This window comes from Jaculus jaculus, chromosome 13, assembly GCF_020740685.1.
Source record: "Jaculus jaculus isolate mJacJac1 chromosome 13, mJacJac1.mat.Y.cur, whole genome shotgun sequence".
NCBI classification, from domain to species: domain Eukaryota; kingdom Metazoa; phylum Chordata; class Mammalia; order Rodentia; family Dipodidae; genus Jaculus; species Jaculus jaculus.
Genome location: NC_059114.1, coordinates 53,605,635 through 53,627,143, shown reverse-complemented (window position 1 = coordinate 53,627,143; position 21,509 = coordinate 53,605,635). Strand labels below are relative to the sequence as shown.

Here is a 21,509-nt window from a genome sequence, read left to right as displayed (position 1 = left end):
GGGATGGCTTAGCAGTTAAGGCATTTGCCTGCAAAGCCAAAGGACCTACGTTCGATTCCCCAGGACCCAGGTTAGCCAGATGCACAAGGGGGCACACACATCTGGAGTTCGTTTGTAGTGGCTGGGGGCCCTGGTGCACTCATTTTCGCTCTTTCTCTCTCCCTCTTTCTCTGCCAAATAAATAAAAGTAAAATAAAAAATTGGGCATTGTGATGTATGCCTATAATCCCAGCACTAAGGAGATGGAGTCAAGAGAAGCAGTATTTCTTGGCTTTGTATCAAGGCTAACCTAGGTTACATAAGAAACTATCTTAAATGAAAGAAAAACAAAGAAGCATAGTACAGGCATATCAAAATTTACTGATGAACATTTTAATATGGAAAAAACCCTACAATGACTTACTTCATAAACGTCCTCTGAGCTCCATGATTTAGATTGAGTGTTAACAAATAGTCACAGAGAACAACAACAACTTAATGGATACAATTTCTTAGGTTTATTTTAATATGTTGACTACTATAACCATTTACTTGAAGACAAATACTAGATGATAAAATATTAGGAAAATTAAAATAGTCTATTAATATATGGCTTTCCCTCCTAGATAGACAATTAGTTTCATAAGATATATATGATAGAAATATAATCCGCTGATAAAATTGTTCCATTAATTAAAGTATTTGTCATGACTTTCATGAAAAAAAATATATCAGGACTTCAAATGCTGATATTTCACAAAGACGAAAGTGTTCGCTAAAGCAACAACATAACTTTTAAATATGATACATCATAGTCTAAAAACATCATTAAGAAGAATTCAATACTTAAAATTACAGCTCAAAACTGAAATGATTGTTTTTATAAATAAACTAAAAGAACTAAAAAGGTAAGCACATTTGGTAATGGCTAAATCAAAGCTATGGCACTTATGAAAGTTATTTACTAGTCCAAACCATTTTCTCAGCTTTTATTGGCAGAAGAGGGGAAAATGGATCCACAGGACAAACAAATGCTAAACTGCTGGACTCAAAAAAAAAAAAAATCATCAATCATGAATACCTTCATAATAGTCTTTTATAGCTTTAACATCAAAGTTGTTTGTTTACTAAAACCATACTATATAGCAACATTTGTCAAATATCATTGGGTAATAAAATTACTTTAGTGTAGTGTATCAAGAGCAGCACACAGACTAAAATAGATGCCAATGTGCACTTCAAGAATACATACTGCTTCCAAATCCTTGTTTCTGCATTATGTATATATAAATGCCATTCTCTTTCTACCATCCCCATAACACTATTCCAAGAAAAGAAAGAGCCAGATATTACAGCACAACTTTTGCTATATCTTGCTAGAGAACATTCTTAAAGGCAGGAAAACATTACTCTTTGTACTACAGTAAGAATCCTATGTGGTAGTTGAAGAAGAAAATTAGCTAAAGAAAAAAGTTTCAATTGTTTTACAATTTCTATCAGAATACAAAACCTATATGCAAAGATAATTCATAATTCAGAAATCATAAAATCTGAGGCAAACAATTTAAGTAAGTTAACAACTCTAAAATGACTCACTCTAGGGAAAATTTATATAATTAGCTATAAAATGATAAAAATTTTACATTTACCACACTAACTTCTGTTCTTTAAAGAACCTGCTAATTTTCATCTTTTTCAAACCTTGATCTTATTCTTTTTCACAATATTACTGAAAACATCCCCAATAGTCCATTAATCTGTGCCATATTATCTGAGATTTAAATACATAAAATAATCCAGTTCTTAATAAATATACAGACCTTTTGTTATGTTTCACAGTTAACAATAAAATGCTGAAAATTTTCCACCAAAATAAAATCCTGCTATATCCACAAAATGTGTATTTTTCGGGCTGGACAGATGGCTTAGTGGTTACGGCGCTTGCCTGCAAAGCCTAAGGACTCATGTTCAACTCTTCATGTCCCAAATAAGATAGACACACAAGGTGATGAAAGTGTACAAAGTCACACATGCAAACGGGGTACACATATCTGGATTTCAATAGCAGTGGCTGGACACCCTGACACACCAATTCTCTCTCTCTCTCTCTCTCTCTGTCTCTCATTCTCACTCTCACACTTTAAAAAAAAAAAAAGCTATAGCCAGGCGTGGTGGCGCATGCCTTTAATCCCAGCACTCAGGAGGCAGAGATAGGAGGATCACCGGATCACCATGAGTCCAAGGCCACCCTGAGACTCCATAGTGAATTCCAGGTCAGCCTGGGCTAGAGTGAGACCCTACCTCAAAAAAACAAAAAAACAAAACAAAAAAAAAAAAGCTAGTCTATTGGGCTTGCCTCAAAAAAGTGTTTTTCTCATAAAAGATTAATTTAATAGATTTTAACTACTTCAGAAAATGCTTTACCTATCTGCACAAAGCATAAATGGATCAGGTAAAATATTAAAATGAATAGGAGTGTTTCTTCACAATTTGCTTTTACAAAACAGGCTCCCTTATAAATTTGTAACATTCTTAATATGTATACCCAGTTGACACACTCAGTAATCACTTAAGACAGTCTTAAAGTGAACTTTTAACTAACTCCTATGTAGTGCCTAAATTTAGAGATTTTAATTAGTTAGATGAGAAGACCACTGCAGGCCAAGAAACTTTAAATGCTATTTCCAAAGGAAGTATACCAAAAAGAAAGTATATATAGAGCTCTGTAGATGGCTCGTTCAGTAAAGTGTTTGTTATGCAAACAAGGACCTGAGTTCAAATTCCTATGACCTATGCCTATGACCCCAAGCTGGGGAGGCAGAGAAAGGGTATCACTAAGTCTTGCTGGCTAGCTAATTTAGCTGAATTGGTGAGTTTGATGAGACCCAGGTTCAGTGAGAGAACTTGTCTCAAAAAATAAAGTGGAGTTATTGACACTGACCTGTTATCTACACATATGCACACACATACACATGTGCCCATAAACATACAAACATGCATACACACATCACATACGTATACACACAAAAAAGTATTATCTAAACCTGCTATGAATATAATTATTGGGCCAATACAGGTAATAATATTTGATATTTTAAAAGTTTCTAGTTTAATTTATTTATTAGAGACACAGAGACAGAGAGAGAATGGGTGTGCCAGAGTCTCTAGCCACCACAAACAAACTCCACATGCATGTGCCACGCTGTGTATCTAGCTTAGGTGGTGCCTGAAGAATCAAATCTGGGTCCTTAGGATTCATAGGCAAGCATCTTTAACAGTTATGCCAGCCCCACCTTGATTTCTATTTATTTATTTATTTATTGGTCTTTTAAGGAAGGGTTTCACTGTAGTCAAGGCTGGCCTGGAATACACTCTGAATTCTCAGGGTGACCTCAAACTCACAGCAATCCTCCTACCTCCCGAGTACTGGAATTAAAGGCATGCGCCACCACGTCCAGCCACCTTGATATTTTTAAATCATATCAAGTGCTGGAAAGATTACTCAGTGGTTAAGGTTCTTGTCTACAAAGCCTAACAACCCAGGTTCGATTCCCCAGCACCCATGTACAGCCAGATACACAAAGTGACACATGCATCTGGAGTTCATTTGCAGACTTGGGGTCCTGATGTGCCCATTCTTTTTCTCTCACTCTGCCTCTTTCTCTCTCTCTCTCTCTCTCACCCCGACAAATAAATAAGCCAGGTATAGTGGCCCATGCCTTTAATTCTAGCACTCGGGAGGCAGAGGCAGGAGGATCAAAGTGAATTTGAAACCACCCTGAGACTACATGGTGAATTCCAGGTCAGCCTGGGCTTAGAAGGAGACTCTACCTCAAAAAAAAGGGGGGGAGAATAAACAGAATCATGTTACTTACATCATTTTCTAACATAATTAAAAGTTAGTTTTTAAAACTTAAACCTAACCTGAATACTACTCTAACCTAAACTGAATACTGTAACTCAAAACAAACTCTGGTGCAAAGCAAGTAAAAAAAATTAATAAAACTGTTAAGTCACAGAAGTTCAGGCACTTATTATAAAATGCAGCAATGTAAACCTACTGATTATTTTCTAGCTCATTAACCTAAGCAAATATTCACCTTTAAATAAAAAAAGATGGCTGACTTGTTTAGGCTCTGAACATTACTTTTAATTTAAAAGCCCTTCAAAACATTGCTACAGAAAAGTACTTTGAACTGATAGATAAAGTCATTTTGTAAAGTTAGATGTACCTGCTTGAGTCCTTCATCAGTCAGTTTGTCCTGGTTGCCTACATGCACCTTCTGAAGTGAAGGACAGTGGGAGGCCACAGCGATGATGGAGGTGTCAGAAAGCTGCTTACACCTGTAGGCTGTATACCTAAGAAGCCCAGGACACTTAAATGCTAGAACACACACACCGGTGTCAGACATGCTGCGACAATCAGAAATGTTGATTTCAATTATATTCTGACTTCTTGATGCAATTTTTTCCAATAACTCATCAGTAACCTGTGAGAGAAAATGAGATAATGAATTATACTTTTGGCAAAAGCATAAAGCTCTTTTTTGTTAAGTTTTTATTAAGTTTCTGCTGATAAATAATTAAAGCATAAAAATATCCACAGAAATACCTCCTTATAAGGAATGATAAAAATTATAGAAAAATTAAAAACATACTTTTTCTTTGCTCCCAGTTGCTAAGACTGATCTCCTAAAACTCATGGGGTTTGCTGACTGACAAGGTCTTTTGACAGGTCCCCTCAACCATATCTGAATTTATAGTAATAAAGTTAATCAGAGTGGTGTCCCTAGACAGTTTTAAAGTGAGGTCTGGCTACATAAAGACTAAACAGATAATCAGAGGGTATGATTTTAGCCTTAAAACCCACCCATTGAGGGAAATTAGGTTATAAAAACTCTTCAAGAAACAATAAGCAATTAACATGCTGAAGGTTTTCGGAGCGGGATGCCTATAGCCTGCACTATACTTCTTTTCCATTTGGTACCAGAAAATGTAAGTAAACTATTTTCCTGAGTTAAATGGATACTTATAACTATTTATCAAGAGGTGACTGCAGGAACTTCTGAGTTTACAGATGTTTGATTAGAAATATGGGTGACTCCTGAGACTTGCAAATGACATCTGCAGGGGGGGCAGTATTGGTGGACCCTTAATTTGTGGTTTCTGTACTAGACAAAACCTGTTTGTTGAACATCTAATTACTACTAATTGTTGGTGTGGTATAAACTCTACATATGAATACTGAAGTAAAGATTTCATACCAGAAAACCAAGAAAGAATTTAAGTTTTACTTTTTGTTTGAAGTATAAAAATAACTCACTTTAATTAAATCTTCAAGCTCACCAAAAGCCAGACAAAATTGTATTATAATATTTAATATTTAGTTTTCAATTTATAATCCAGCCAATAGCATATATTACAATACAGGGATTAAGTCTGTACACTTGATATCAGTTAATACCACAGCATATAAATTTCAGTTCTTTTACTGCTATCAGAATACTACTTTATGAGCTGGAGCAATGACTTAGCAGTTAAGGTATTTCCCTACAAAGCCAAAGGACTCAAATTTGATTTCCCAAAACCCACATAAGCCAGATACACAAGGTGGTACATGTATCTGAAGTGCATTTGCAGTGGCCAAAGAGCATGGTGCACCCATTCTCTCTCTCTCTCTCTCTCTCTCTCTCTCTCTATCTCTATCTCTATCTCTATCTCTCTCTTTCTTCTCTCTCTACCAATCTATCTACATATATGTTCCTTTCTCTCTCTTTCAAATAAATAAAATGATTTTTTAAAAAGAATACTACTTTATAGCTAAGAAAATATATCATTTTGTATCAAATCTCCAAAGACTATAGAAAGGTCCCTGCCAAGAAACTTTACTCAGAAGATTCAGTGCTAAATGTAAATAATCTCAATTTTTGGCTGGCAAAAAAACTCACATAGGCATCTGAATAAAGAAAATAATAATAAATAAAATATCAGCCTCTGCACATTCCCAGCCCAATAACCATGTTTCAAAGAGGAAAACAAAGCTAATGTTATCATGTCCTTTGGGTAACAGTAAGGTAAAGAGAAAATTCAGGTGAAGTTTAAAATGTAAAAAAGGAAAAGAACTGAAGTGTTCTGAGTATAACAAGTAGTAAGAGCCAACAATGAAACTATTTACTGAAAACAGCATGAATGCAACATAGTTCCCTCAACAGCTAAATCATCAAATATTTTTCCTTTTGATGATTATTTTTCCATCTCCAGAGGAGGAAAGCTATTGTTAATGTAAGCTGGTAGTAAATAGCTTAGACATTCAAGAGTAAGGGAGGCTAATGGATTACTTGCATTTTCCTAACTATGCCCTACTAACCATAACTGATTTACCAATCTCGCTAGTTTCTCTGTACAAAACATGCATAAAGCTAAGACACTAAGAAATTCTATACTTGTTTTAACCGTCCACTGATGAGACTGAAAACAAAGACAACAACTTATGCGCAATGTTCTAGAACTTGCCTGTTTAAAATGTGGGAAATGACTAGGGCATGATGGCATACACCTTTAATCCCAGCACTCAGGAGGCAGAGGTAAGAGGATTGCCATGAGTTTGAGGCCACCTTGAGACTACATAGTGAATTCCAGGGCAGCCTAGAGCAAGACCCTACCTCAAAAAACAAACAAACAAACAAAAATTTAATGTGGGAAATTATGCTGGACATGGAGGCCTTTCAACCCAGCACTAGGAAGACTGATGAAGGAGAATCACTGTGGATTAGAGATCAGCAGGGGGCTACAGAGTTAAGAGTTTCAGGTCAGCCTGGGCTACAGTGAAAGCTCCCTGCCTCAATTAAAAACAAAAAAAAAAAAATCAAACAAATAAAATGTGAGGAATATATACAAACAACTAACGGTGTGTTAGAATGTGCTTGTACCATCTCACAAGAGCCTACTATGTGTACTTCTTTGTGAATTTCAACTCCATGGCAAGATATGCATAGCCATGGTATGATTATTACTATAGTAATAATCCATGTGAGATTACAGCAACTGACAAACATTACAAATTGAACATTTTTTGAAAGCTGGTTATTAACTAGCACAACCTAGTAAATATATAACTACTAGTATATCAAGGAGATGTTTGACTCCAGTAAGATCCTGCTCTTACTGCAAATACACTTCTAATGTCAAACACTGATGCCCAATATTGAAAGAATGAACAACGCTGATATATGATTTGTAATAAACACTATAAATTATACTTTTTTCCAATTTATACTACCATGTAAATATATTAAGCAGCTAAACAATGAGGAAAATTAGAAAGCATGTCAAAAAGGGTGGAGAACCCATGCATAGTAGAGCATTCCTTTAATCTCAGCACTTGGGAAGCAGAGGTAGGAGGATGGCTATAGTTCCAGGGCAGCTTGAGAATACATAGGCAATTCCAGGTCACCCTGGGCTAGAAAAAGACCCAACCTCAAAAAAACAAATCAAGAAAGAGGGGAGCTGGGGAAATAGCTCAGCAGTTAAAAACAGTTGCCTGCAAAGTGTGGTCAGTTCTGCAATACCTACATAATGCCAAAAAACCAAGTGGTGCATGCATCTGGAATTGTTTGCTGTGGCAGGAAGCCCTGGAACAAACAAAACAATCTATCTTTATCACATTTATCTCTATTTCTATCTCACTCTCAAGTAAATAAGTGAAAACATTAAAAAAAATAAAAAAAGAAAGGAAGAAAGAAAATCTGGGCTGGAAAGATGCCTTAATGGTTAAGACACTTGCCTGCGAAGCCTGAGGACTAGGTTCAATTCCACAGTACCCACATAAGCCATATGCACAAGTTAGTATATGCATCTGGAGCTATTTGCAGGGTTAGAGGCCTTGGTGTACCCATTCTCTCTATCTGCCTGTCTCTCAAATAAATAAATTAATTAATTAAATATATATATTTAAAATCTTTCAAAAGGACTATATCTTTTTTAAAAGAATTACTTTAGCCCAATTTGCTCACATTGATTCATCCTTCAAACAGGAAACAATAGTATCTCCTAACAGTGTTGCTAAAGGACTCAAGGAAATCTGTATGTATAAACCCAGAGGACAGTACATGGCACAGAGGTAGTGCTACATTAATGTGTGTCATTGTTTTCTACTATTAAACTAATATTCATGATACAACCATTCCTCCCAAAAAAGAAAAGTAGCAATTTTAAAAAGATAATAATAAAATGACAAAGATGTTACTAAAATAAACATTAAAAATAATATAAAATTACCAATCAACATTAGAAACTATGTTCTTCATGAAACCCTAACTTTCACTTTCTTCTCTCTCTCTCTCCCTCTCCCTCTCTCTCTCTCTCACACACACAGAGAGAGAGAGAGAGACAGACAGACAGACTCAAAAATTAAAAAAGCATAAAATTTTAGATTACAGTTATTTAAACTAACTTGAAAGAACATGCAAGAGATTTTGTTAGGGGAATTAAAGATTGCTCGTGGGCTGGAGAGATGGCTTAGCGGTTAAGCGCATGCCTGTGAAGCCTAAGGACCCCGGTTCGAGGCTCGGTTCCCCAGGTCCCACGTTAGCCAGATGCACAAGGGGGCGCACGCGTCTGGAGTTTGTTTCCAAAGGCTGGAGGCCCTGGCACGCCCATTCTCTCTCTCTCCCTCTATCTGTCTTTCTCTCTGTGTCTGTCGCTCTCAAATAAATAAATAAAAAATTTAAAAAAAAAAAAAAAGATTGTTCGTTAACTTGGCAAGTCAAATCAAGGTTGTCTTCATGTTAGTTAGACTCCATACCTGCTGACGACTGCTAAGATCCAGCTGCTTCCAAAACTGGAAATCTAAACAAAGGTCACGCCAGTACTTGCAAACCAGCGATGCAGAAAGGCAACGTTCATCCAGGGACAAATTGGAAAAAATCTGTAAATAAATAAAGAACCAAAATGTGCTAAATATTTTCAAGGCACAGGGAAAAAAACACAACTATACAAAATATGAACTATTTAAATATAAGTGGGTATTACGGGAAAAAAAGGCACTTTAAAAGACTACCCCTATACAGGAAGTAAGGAAGTGTGGTAGTACAGGAAATAAGATCCCTGATGATGATGTCTTTCAGGAGAGGAGAGGAGAGGACAGGATGACACTGGTATGTGTGTGCTGCAGTCAGGTACGCATTGCTGGTAGAAGTCACCCAACCAAGAGCAGTGTGTGTGAAAAGGTTTATTTTGGCTTACAGGCTCGAGGAGAAGCTCTACAATGGCAGGGGAAAACAATGGCATGAACAGAGGATGGACATCAACCCCTCACCAACATCAGGTGGACAAAGCAACAGAAGAGTGTGACAAACATTGGCAAGGGAAAACTGGCTATAACACCCGCAAGCCTTCCCCCAACAATACACTTCCTCCAAGAGGCATGAATTCCCAAATCTCCATCAGCTGGGAACCTAGCATTCAGAACACCTAAGTTTATGGGGAATATCTGAATCAAACCACCACATTCCACCCCTGCCCGCCATAAACTGATAACCATACGTAATACAAAATGCAATGGATTCATCCAACTTTAAAATTCCCCATAGTTTTCTGTCAATTCCAAAGACGTTCATACATCCCCATAGTCCAAGATCTTTTAATTGGGCCATACTACTGGGAAAAAACAAAACAAAACATAATGGCACAGAATAAACATTCACACTGCAAAAGATGGCATTGGGCATAACAAACAAACATTCAACCAATACAAGATTTAAAACAACCAGAGCAAACATCAAACTCTAGCTTCGAGTCCAACAACTCTAGTCTCCAAGTTCAATAATCCTAAATAGCAACAAGTCTCTGGAGTTCCAATTACACCCCTCCAGCTAGGCTACTCACAGTCCTGGAAAACTTCATAGGGTAGGGAGGGGGCAGCTTTCCTTAACAGCCATCTCCTGGTCCTGGCAGCTCCACTGGGTCTCCACAATTCAAGGTTCAACCTCATGACCCCATGGGGTATCTATGCAGGCATCCAGCAAACCTGCTTCACACGGCCCATGGCCATTTCCAAAACACAAAACTGTGTTGCAAACTCAGTGACACTCCCTTTCCTGTATTTCTTATACTCCACGATACCAGGTAGGATGCCAATTTGTTTATCCAGGGGGAGGAATAAAGCAGACTTTGAAGAACAGGACACTCCTTGAGCACTCAGACCCCTTCAAGAGAGTCTACATTCTTCCTGTTGCCCCAGTGCAGGTCAACTGGCCCAATCCCAAAGGTTGTAATCTCTCAATTGCAGCTGAACAGGCAGCAGTTTCAGCCTAAAGATTTCTTTCTGTGCCATACCCCTCTGCTTACACCAGTTCATTTCTATGCAGAGCAACCCTGCACAACTTCTCAGGATACAGGCATAACAGCAAGCCTCACACAAACTAGTAGCCCAATCCAAGTAAAGCTCTTTCTCACCCTCATAAACCAAACCTCATAGTCCATAGTTCTTACTGCATTCAGGTCTTTCAACTCCGACCAAAAGAGTCCATCAAGCTGTACTTACAGCACTGCAAGGCATCTCTTAGGCCAATTTCAAATCCTTCCACATTCCTCTTGAAAATCAGCTTCAAAAGGCCAAAGCCACACAGTCAGGTGTCTAGCAGCAATCCCACTCCTTGGTACCACTTTACTGTTGCAGTCAGGTTCACATTGCTAGTAGAAATCACCCAACCAAGAGCAGTTTGTGGGGAAAAAAGGGGTTTATTTTGGCTTACAGGTTCGAGGGGAAGCTTCATGATGGCAGAGGAAAAGGATGGCATGAGCAGAGGGTGGACCTCATCCCCTGGACAACATCAGGTAAATAATAGCAACAGGAGAGTGTGCCCAAAACTAGCAAGGGGAAACTGGCTATAACACCCATAAGCCTACCCACAACAATACACTTCCTACAGGAGGCATTCATTCCCAAATCTCCATCAGCTGGGAATCTAGCATTCGGAACACCTAAGTTTATGGGGGACACCTGAATCAAACACCACAGTGTATATGTGTCTTAATGTAAGGATAAGAAAAAAAAGAGAGAGGGAGAGAGAATAGAGTACATGAAGAAAACAAAGATGAGAGGAGATTACTGTTAAATTTCCTAATTTGACCTTGGAACAATATGACCTTTTAGATGTGATTTAAGAGAAAACAGAAAAACAAAAGCAAATCATTACAGAACTACTTTACCCTTTTGGTACCATTTTCTAGAGACTCAAATACATACATACATACATACATACATACATACATACATACATGTATGTATGTATGAATGAATGAATGAATGCTGACCTTTCTACAAAATATCCAACTAAAATGTCTCAAAAAATTTAAACTCATGAAAAAAGTGAGAAAAGACTGAGAAACTATTATACTCCACAGAAGAAAAAGGAGAAAAGACCACTAATATAATCCTGAATTGTCTCCTGGGACAAAGAAAAATCAGAAAAGCATGTTATTCAAAAGAAAAATGACGATGTTAGAAATGCTGTGTTCATCAAATTGCCTTTGAAATATTTATGTTTATGCCCATAGGTTAGTGCTGCTCTCATTTTGATCAAAGAAGCTTCTTTTTGTAGATGTAACTATTCAGGAAACTTGAGACTAATCAGAGTGCTGAGAAGAAGTGACAGTTTAATGTCCTGCACCAAATGAGACATGTTTATCACACTCACCAAGGCTCAGGGAATACTGGGGAAGAGGTGGCAAAAAGAATGTAAGGGGGCTGGAGAGATGGCTGAAAGGTTAAGAAACCTGCCTGCAAAGATCATGATTTCATTCCCCAGGAACCATGTAAAGCCAGCTACACAAGGTGGCACATGCATCTGGAGTTTGTTTGCAGTGGCCAGAGGCCCTGGCGCACACATCCTCTCTCTCTCTCTCTGCTTGCAAATAAGTAAATTTTTTTTGAAATATTTTATTTTTATTTGTTTATTTGAGAAAGAGAAAGAGGCAGATAGAGAATGGGCACAACAGGACCTCCAGCCACTGCAAACCAACTCCAGACACATAGACCGCCTTGCGCATTTGGCTTACATGAGTGCTGTGGAAACTGAACCTGAGTCATTAGGCTTTTCGGGCAAGTGCCTTAACCACTCAGCCATCTCTCCAGTCCATAAATAAATATTTAAAAGAAAAAAGGAAGAACTAGAACCAGAGCATATGGAGGAGTGCTTGTGAATGCAGTCTACTGGACACCAAAGTAGCCAAGGCAATCACGACCTCCCAGGGACTCAGGCTGCCTGTACAAGATTGGGTCTATGAACATGTCATCATGGATGATGAAGGAAGAGGGGAAAAATAAAAAAAGACATCAAACTGGAAAAGAAGTATTTATACAGAAGGGTTATGAAGGAGGGGGGATGAAAGAAAATAATGGGAGGGGATTATAATCAAAATATATTATGTACATGTATGAAAATGCTCAATGAAAAAGACTGGAATTTAGTTAGTGGTTAATGCGCCAATACTAATACCATGGTTTCAGCAAGTGCACTTCAGTAACATAAATTACATAGGGGAGATAAACTGTACTTTGCACTTTTCCTATAAATCTAAAATTACTCCATATCAAAACATCATGCTCTACTCTTAAATATAGTAAAAAAAAAAAATAACATTAATCTAAATTAAAAGGCTATTTTTAAAGATTGTTTTCACTATTTTTTAAATGCATTGACAATTTTATGCATGTATATAATATTTTTTGTCATATTCACCACCATTACCTTCTCTTGTCCCCTTCCACTCCTGCTGAATAGCTTCTTAATTCCCCTTCTAAATTTTAGGCAGTGGCACATGCCTGCAATCCTAGCACTCAAGGCTGAGGCAGGAAGATCACCATGGGTTCAAGGGCAGCCTGCAATAGAGTAAGACCCTACCTCAAGCAAAAAAAAAAAACGGCATATTTTAGATACTTTAGTGCTTATGGCAGAAATGCAATTTTATCTAGAATGTTTTCAGATTCTTTATTGAAAACAAAACAAAAAAATGCTGGTAAAAGAAGAAACAAGAAAAGCAAAATATTGTTGAAACTTGGTGAACCATACCTAAGGTTACATATGAAAATTTCCACAATACTAAATAAAAATTTTAAGGAGGACAGAATGTTAAGAGATCATACTATCTTTAGGTCTGAATCATGGCTGTATCATTAACTATCAATATAAATTTGGGCAAATCAACTTCTCTGTTCTGTAATTTCTTTATCTCTAAAGTGTGAGTAACATAGCATTTACTTTATAGCATTAGACCAAGGATTGAAAAGCACTTCATAACATTATAGTGAGGATTGAAAAGCACAGTTAAAATTTCCACAGTAGTGTCTAGAACTAACTGAGCTCTCTCTCTCTCTTCAGCCTAAGATTAATTTTTTGTAACTTTTATTTTCTTATTGAGAATTCCTACTTGTTGAGTCAGTGTAGTAGTTATATCCTCCTATAATTATTTGAATGTTTCTTTTCATTCTTTTAACATATGCCCAATAGTCATTTGAAGTCCTTATCTGCTAAGTCAAACATCATCCTGATGCACCTAGAGTTAAGTTTCTATTCATTGTTTTCTTTCCCTCAGTATGGCTCACATTTTTCTGGCTATACATATCTCAATTTTTTTTTTAAAGGAGGCATTTCAGGTAACATTGTAACAATAATAGATTTCCATTTATTGTTCTGAGCCTTTTTATATTTAACTAGCCTGGTTTCAAAGTGGAATCTGTATTCCCTACCATGCAAGTATCTCTGTGCTAAGGCGTTGGTTCTTATTGATATTTTTTTAGCCTGGCTTCCTAGGGAAGTCACTGCATGCCTCAATAGTCTAGTTTTATCTAGTTATTTCACAAAAGTCTGTTCAAATATCACCAGCTCTCTCTTCTATCTATGCATGGGTTACAAAAAGAGAATATGCAACATTTGGCCATTTCTGACTTTTGTTTTGCAAGTTAGCCTCAAATTTGTGATCCTGCCTCTGGCTCCCAAGTGCTAGAATTATAGGCATGTGCCACTATACTCAACAAGGCTTAGTCAATTGATAAGATTACCTTAAGCCTTACTTTCTATTAGCCCTCCAAACATGTGTATGGCTTTCCAATGAGCAAGGCTGTATGGAGAGATGATCCTTTTAAGCTTCTCTCTTGATCCCACTCACTCTAGCCCCACAACCTCAGGTCAGCAAATGTGTGGATTTCTCTAGTTTTCTTCCTAAGGTCACCATTTTTACTTTGTAAATACAGGTTTTTACTTTTTGTCCCAAAGTGTGTCAGACCTCTGGCAGCAAAGCTGGTTTTTCAAATTATAATCTGTGTCAAAGGTCAAGGTAGGAAGTCACACTGGGGGCCCATGCAAGAGTGCTGTAGAATTCTACTATTCTTGCCTGAAGCTCTAACAGGTTTCCCTAAGGACAAATGCCTCCTAATATTTTGTCTTTTCATTTATTTCTAGAGCCCAAAGAGTTGAGCAATTTTGCATTATATACTGGGTTTTCTATGGGAAGGTTTCACAAACTTCTTCCTGCAGACATAGCTCCAAGTCCCTCTCCCCTCCAGATTTTATACAAGAGAGAAGACTAGAAGAGACTTAATCATCTATGTAAGTTTAAAGAACTCTGGTTCTAAAGGGCCAATTTATCCTCAACATCCTCACTGGAACCAAGCAGCACCTCGGATGTCTGACTTCTGCTGTTTGTAAGTCTTCTCTCTTGTGATGATAAAATGGTGACTATGATCCATAATCATTGACTAGACCCACATGCATCTCCATTAGCTTTTTCATCTAAGTGGAAAGGAATTTACCATGTGAGTGATAAGCATAAAATGCACTACCTGACCAAAGTTCAGCACCATTGTTAGAATATTATGCTAATGTGCAATCTTTCCACATTTTCTTTCACTTATACTTGCTTCTTTCCCTATTTTTTTAAATACTTATTTCATTTATTTGAGAGAGAAACAGAGCGAATGGGCTCATCAGGGCCTTCAGCCACTGCAAACAAACTCTAGATGCATGTGTCACCTTGTGCATCTGGCTTACATGGGTCCTGGGGAATTGAACCTAGGTCCTTTGGCTTTGTAGGCAGTGTGCCTTACCCACTAAGCCATCTCTCCAGCCCTTAAATGTATTTTCTTTTTGGAGAAGATGGGGTTAAGGTAGGGTCTCATCTTGCTCAGACTGACCTGGAATTCTCTAGGTAATCTCAGGGTAGCCTCAAACTCATGGAGATCCTCCTACCTCTGCCTCCCAAGTGCTGGGATTAAAGGCGTGCGCCACCATACCGGTCTTCTTTCTCTATTTTTTACACAACCTGAAACCCCAAGTTGTCAAAGACTCAAGGTGACCCCTTGGACAGGGGCGACTCATTTCAGGACACCAACATTGATAAAATTATTTAAAAAGAGAGACAGAGAGAAAGCAACATTGCTCACTTTTTGATAGCCTTTTTGATAGTTGACTAAGACCAGTTGGTCTTTCGCAAGGAAATATGGTAAACTTGACTTTCTGAAAACACCGTTACAACACTAAAACCATCTCTAGAACTCCAGACATTCTAAACACAGTCCAGCAACTGAAGCTCTTCCTTGACCACTAAGGCAACCTATTTGTAATTAAACTATCAAATAAAGATTCCACATCTCTGATGTGATGCTCATACAAGTACAATAGTGATGCACAGCCATCGTGGGAAACCAACTGCTCTTGATTTGGCTAACTGATCTGCTCAGTGGAATGGAACCCATAGCTGGAGCTGGGAAACAAAACAGAACCAAATCCAAGAATGAACACACTCTCCATTAAATTCTATCTAAAAAATAGTGGTTATCACATTTACGTGGGGCTAACTGTACTCTCCGCTGGAGACTCTGCTTCTCTTTTTCAGAATGACATAGATCCTAAGGGAAGAACCACCCCATCATACCTCAGAAGGGCCCCAGTTGAAACTAAGAGTTACTGGGGAAACATGCAAGAACACTGTTTTCTTGGTGAACCAGGAACCAGAACAACGGTGACGGAGATAGACACAGAGAACAATCAAGTCCTACCAAACCACATATCCAGAGACACAGAGGCTCCCAAGACCTCATCACTGTAGCAGACCAACATGGCTCAGGGAAATTCACGGAAGAGGGGGGCGGAAAGAATGTCAGAGCCACATGTTGGGTCATGACATGCACAGACATTTCCACCTACCCCAAACTAAAGGCTAACCCCACAATGCATGACTCATATACCCCAACAAGGAGAGTGTCTGTGGAGGGGGGAGGTCAGGGAAGAGGCTAACAATGGTACAATCTTGACTGTATTCACTGACTAAAAAAATAAAAAATAATAATAAATGATAAATAAATAAGTAAATAAAAAAAATGCCATGTCTCCTGACAGACCAAGGTGAAGGCATTGTGGACATGGTTCACTTTGGAAAGAAACGGACTAGCTAAGAGAGCGCGAAATCATCTAAAGCAAACACATCCTCACTATTCAAATGTAGATCTAAAGATACCCAATGACTCAGATGGAAAATAGGCAAGGAAGCATCACTGCACAGTGGTTCCATCATGTAAAAATCTGAGCAACAGGTAGAGTTGCCTGGAGTTATAAAGGCAACAGGCAGCAAAAACTGAGGCTAGTTCTATTTGATCCAAACTAATCTGGTAACCACAGGCCTACTGCAACATGTTTCAATACCTAAGTGCCCCCACTAGAACTGACTGTTCAAGAGCCATCCTCGGCTTCTCAGATGCCTTGTATTTTAACGACTACAACTCAGGTTGTAGAGATGGCTTAGTGGTTAAAGCACTTGACAGCAAAGCAAAAGAACCCAGGTTAGATTCCCAAGTACCCATGTAAAGGCAGATGTGCAAGGTGGTACATGCATCTAGAGCTCATTTGCAGTGGCTGGGCGCCCTGGAGTGCTCATTCTACCTAGCTCTCTTAAACAAATGGACCAATTGCAAAATTAGCCTCAGATTCAGTGGTTTAGAAGTTATCCACAGTTCAGGAATCTATTTCATAAAATCCCTCACAATCAATACCCAGGCCCTCTTAAAATGTTGAGTAGAATCCAGACCTAGTTTCACTAAAATGTAATGGGGGAAGCCACTTCACTTCTCTGTGGCTCTTTTCTGTACACATTAAGAAGGGGAAGAAGTGACTAAATGACCTGAACAATCTCTTCCTGTTCTAGTTACATAGTTATATAACCAGAACCAGGAAGGCTTACTAGTCCCTGGTCCCTTTCTAAAAGGCAAGAAAGAACTCAGTCCTTTTTTTAGAGAGAGCTCTAGCTGTTAGGAAAGCCCTGAAGCAGGTCAAATATATACTCTTTGACGCCAAAATTTTAAAAAATTATGACATATGTGGCACTGTTTCAGCAGAAAAAAAAAAGAAAATAGAGGAAATCAGATGACTGCATAGGGTTGTAGCAAGGCAAACTTTGACTTTGCTGCCAGTAGTCAAATGCTGAAAAGAAAGGAATACTCATCACTTGTACTAAATAAAAAACAAGTGAACCAGCCTTGATACTGGGCCAAAATCAGCCTACAAAACAGTTCAGTATCTTGTGCTATACCTGGGAAAAAAAATTCAGCAAGTATGGTAGCTTTCCCCAAGAAACATCCTTTAATTCACATTTCCTTAGACTTTTTCCCCAACTCTTCCTCTGCCCCCCCCTTTTAAACAGCTATAAAAATTTTATTAATAAAAAAGATATTTTCAATGTGGATGATGGATCAATCTATGCCTCTTCTAATATTAGGAGGAAAAAAAAAACTGTCATAGCTTCCTAAGTCTTGTATTCAAGCCAAGCACTTCTTACCCTTACCAAAAGCAATCAGAACTCTTCTCTACTGTGACTCAAAGACTAACTCAAGCCAAGCAGGACCTTCTCCTAGTAGTGAGGCATATTCACCTGGCTCAGTCATTCACTCATCTCCTGAGTATTCCTACAAGATATGCCAACCACTGCACTTACGCACATGCACAGACTCTGACCAGTCATTCACTTGGGCTGGAAGACACTGGAAAGTCTCTCTTCCTAGTCCAACTCACTTCACATTGGCTGCCACAAGGACATGCAATTTAGACTGAGAATCTTGATTCAAGCGTCAATACAAGGAATATAAATCTACATAACAGGACCAAGTACACCACTGTAATAGAACAAGTCTATGGGTAATTCCTAGACATCCCTTAGACCAGGGTTTCAACAAGTCACAGCAAAGATGTAAAAGAAAAAAAAAAAATGTAGTAGGACACATTAAAGATAACCTTTAAGGTATTTTCTTTATTACAGTCTTTCTCTTTTATTAAATTTAAAATATTTTTGGCGGGCATGGCAGTGTGCATCTGTAGTGACAGCACTAAGGAGTTTGAAGCCAGCCTAGGGTACAGAGGGAGACCCAGATTCAATAACCCAAATAAATAAATATATAAAACTAAAATACCCTTTACTTCATGAAACAACAGTTTAGGTAGAAAGAGGAAAGCACCAAGTTTTTGCTTTGGTTTGTTTCTAAACAGCCTTACTTGCTAAATAGGGGACAGCCATGAAACTTCTACACCAAATATTTTATATTTTATTTAATCGTGTCATCCAGTGATCTAAAGAACTTGCGAAAGTTTCCTCTGTCCTAAAATTAGCCCCTGCACACAAACAGAAAGTAATTCCTCCTCCAACAAATATACCTGCATACTGTTTAGATCATTACACTTTGACACAAGATGTAAGCTTTCCCACTCTTGTACTGTTATTCACAAAAACATTATCACAGTGAAACAGATTCAACCATTCAGAATTATAAAGATGCAAAAAGCCCAATCAAAGAAAATATACTGTTGATAGTAACAATTGTAATTCATGACAACTACTTCAGTAACAATAAAGGTAGCTATGTTCCCATCAAAGTTATTCTTGGCTAAGTTAAATATTATCCACAATGACACAAGAAGTGTCACTTCCCCAGAAAGAGAAGTGTGGAGTTAGAAAAGTAAACGTTAATAACAACACAAACACTCACAGAGTTTGTCAGCAGCATTGACAAAGCACCAAATTTTACTTGGTATGCAAAAGTGAGTTTCCTTAGGACACTTCACCTCTTCTTCACTCACCAACCCGCAACAAAAAAATACATCTGTTCCCACTTCCGATCTGTATACGGTCATGTACAGGTCCAGATGTAGGAAGGAAATATAACAGCATAAATCAAGTTGGCCTAAATTCCCTAGTTCAAAACCCAAATTTGACCTTTAGTAATTGTGACCTTGCACAAGTCACTCAAACACTAGACTATTAACTTCACAACAGCAAAGAACACTTCTGCCTGGCTCTCTACCTTAAGTTTCTGACCGAAAACACTGAAAGATCAGTTTCTTCTGATACGAAACAGGACTGGCAGTCTTTATCTCACAGCATAAACTGGAGGGATGAGAAATGTATGGAAAGGTGTGGTAGTGACAGATCACGGTAAATGCAAATGCTTAGTAAAAGTTGCCACTGACACGAACTGGCAGCCATCGAGCCTGTAAACACTGCTGGAAAACTTTTTATAGAGTACCATGCCAAGCCTTTACACACCGGATAGGAACTGCTCACATGTACATGTATCTATTTCACAGAAGTCTCAGATTCTGTATCTGGAGTGATTAATGTAAAAAAATGAACCCTGATTATGGCTAACAGACATAAGCTACTATAAGACACTCAGTACACTCCAAGATTTTCTATTTCAAGAACAGGCCAGTGGCACAGTCCCCGTTCCCCCACAACCCCCCCGCCGCCCCGTCTTCCCAGTCTCCCCTTCGGGTCCCCCTGCTGTCAGGGAATCCCCCTCCTCTGCGCACAGGGGGAGGAGAGACAGAACCCTGGAGGCGGGGGGCCGGGATCGGGGGAAAAGTGGACGTCCCTGCGCCTCTCGCCCAGACCCACCTTAAGCAGAATGGACGGCGGCAGCTGGTTGATGTCTGGGGTTTCGGGGGGCGGCTCCCTGTGACAGTCGCAAGGGGTTTCGGGGGGCTCCTGACAGTCCGCGTCGCCGCTTCCAGGCTGCTGCGGCTGCTGCTGCTGCTGCTGGGCGGACGAGGGGGCGGTGCCCCCGGCTCGGACAGCATCCCCGCCGGCCTCGATGGGGGCACACTCGGAGGCGGGCGCGGGGCACAGCGGCGGCGGCGGCGGCGGCGGCGGGGGCTGCTCGGGACCCGGGCAGCAGCCGGCGTCGGGGGGCCGTGGCGGCGAGGCGCCTCCCCCCGCAGGCCCCGCTCCTCCTCCTCCCGCGCCGCCGCCGCCGCCAGCGCCGCCGCCGCCGCCACAGCCCCCGCCGCCGCCGCCGCCGGCGCCGCCGCAGCGGGGCTGCTTGCAGGGGGTGCAGGCGGGGACCCCGGCCCCCTTGCGCTTGCACACCATGTCGGGCGGCGTGGGGGGCTCGGCGGTCGGAGGCTGTGCCCGGAAGAGCTGCTGCACGGCGGCGGGCGGCCCCAGGAAGCGCACGGGCCCCACGCTGGCCAGGAAGAGGCTCCGGCCCTGCTGCTCCCAGGCGGCGGCCGCGGCCAGCCCCAGCTCTTTGCAGCACGACGCGGGCGACGAGGCCGAGGCGGCGGCGGCGGCGGCGGCGGCGGCCGAGGAGAGCAGGAAACGGCGGGCGGCGGCGGCGCAGTCCTCGGCGGCCAGGGCCGCGTAGTGCCGCGCCAGGAGCTGCTGCTGCTGCTGCTGCTGCGAGGACGAGGACGGGGACGGGGCGGCGGCGTAGGCCCCGTCCCGCGGCGGCGGCGAGAGCGGCGGCTCCTCCTCTGGGCCGGCGGGGGCGGGCGCGCCGGGGCTGTGCACGATGAAGCACAGCATGCAGGGCCCGCGGAAGAAGCAGTCCCGGCTCCGGGGCGCCGCCGGCTGGGTCGGCGCCGGCTTGGCCGGGGTCCGGCGGGGGAGTCTGAGCAGCGGGCGCCGGCGGCGACACCAGCTGCAGCAGCGAGGTCTCTTCTGGCTCGGGCGGTTACGCGGCTCCTTCGAGAGCAGGTGGCCCATATAGAAGGCCCCGAGGAGGGCGCCGGGGAGCGGGGACGGAGGGCCGCTCTCCCGTGCCGTCCCCTCCCCGCCCCGCGACGCGGGCTCCCGGCAGCTGGGGGGCAGGCCTGCTCGCCGGCCGGGGCCTCGGGGCCCGCGGTGGCGGCGGCGGCGGCGGAGGTGGCGGCGGTGGCGGAGGAGGGGGGTCGCCGTCGCCCTGCGCACACACGGGCACACGCGACGGCGGGGGTGGGGAGGCGGGCGTCAGCTGCGGGGGGCCCGGGTGCCCGACCCGGGGCGGCTACATGCTTTGCCCAGGCCAGCCGGGGGAGGACGAGGAGCGCGAGCCGAGCACACGCGGGGAGGGGGAGCAGGGAGGGGGCGAGGGGGGCCGGCTGGGGGGACCCGGCCAGCCGGTGCGTTCGCTCGGTCGCTCGGTCAGCCAGCCAGCGCCGCGGCCCGGGCCACGCCGGGTCCCGCTCGGACCATTTTAACTGCGGCTCCGCCGGCGGCGCGCGCGAGGG

General features: G+C 41.4%; 1 protein-coding gene across 1 annotated transcript in view; it reads right to left on the bottom strand.

The window, feature by feature from the left end:
- Fbxl17 (F-box and leucine rich repeat protein 17) overlaps positions 1-21,078 on the bottom strand; it is a 485,368-nt gene extending 464,290 nt beyond the window's left edge. The window contains exons 1-3 of the mRNA XM_045132854.1: positions 19,918-21,078; positions 8,783-8,905; positions 4,212-4,469 (exon numbers count right to left, since the gene is read on the bottom strand). Coding sequence (XP_044988789.1) covers positions 4,212-4,469; positions 8,783-8,905; positions 19,918-21,006 — 1,470 coding nt within the window. The 5' untranslated portion in view covers positions 21,007-21,078. The remainder of the gene's footprint in view (positions 1-4,211; positions 4,470-8,782; positions 8,906-19,917) is intronic.
- Between the last annotated feature and the right edge of the window lie 431 nt (positions 21,079-21,509).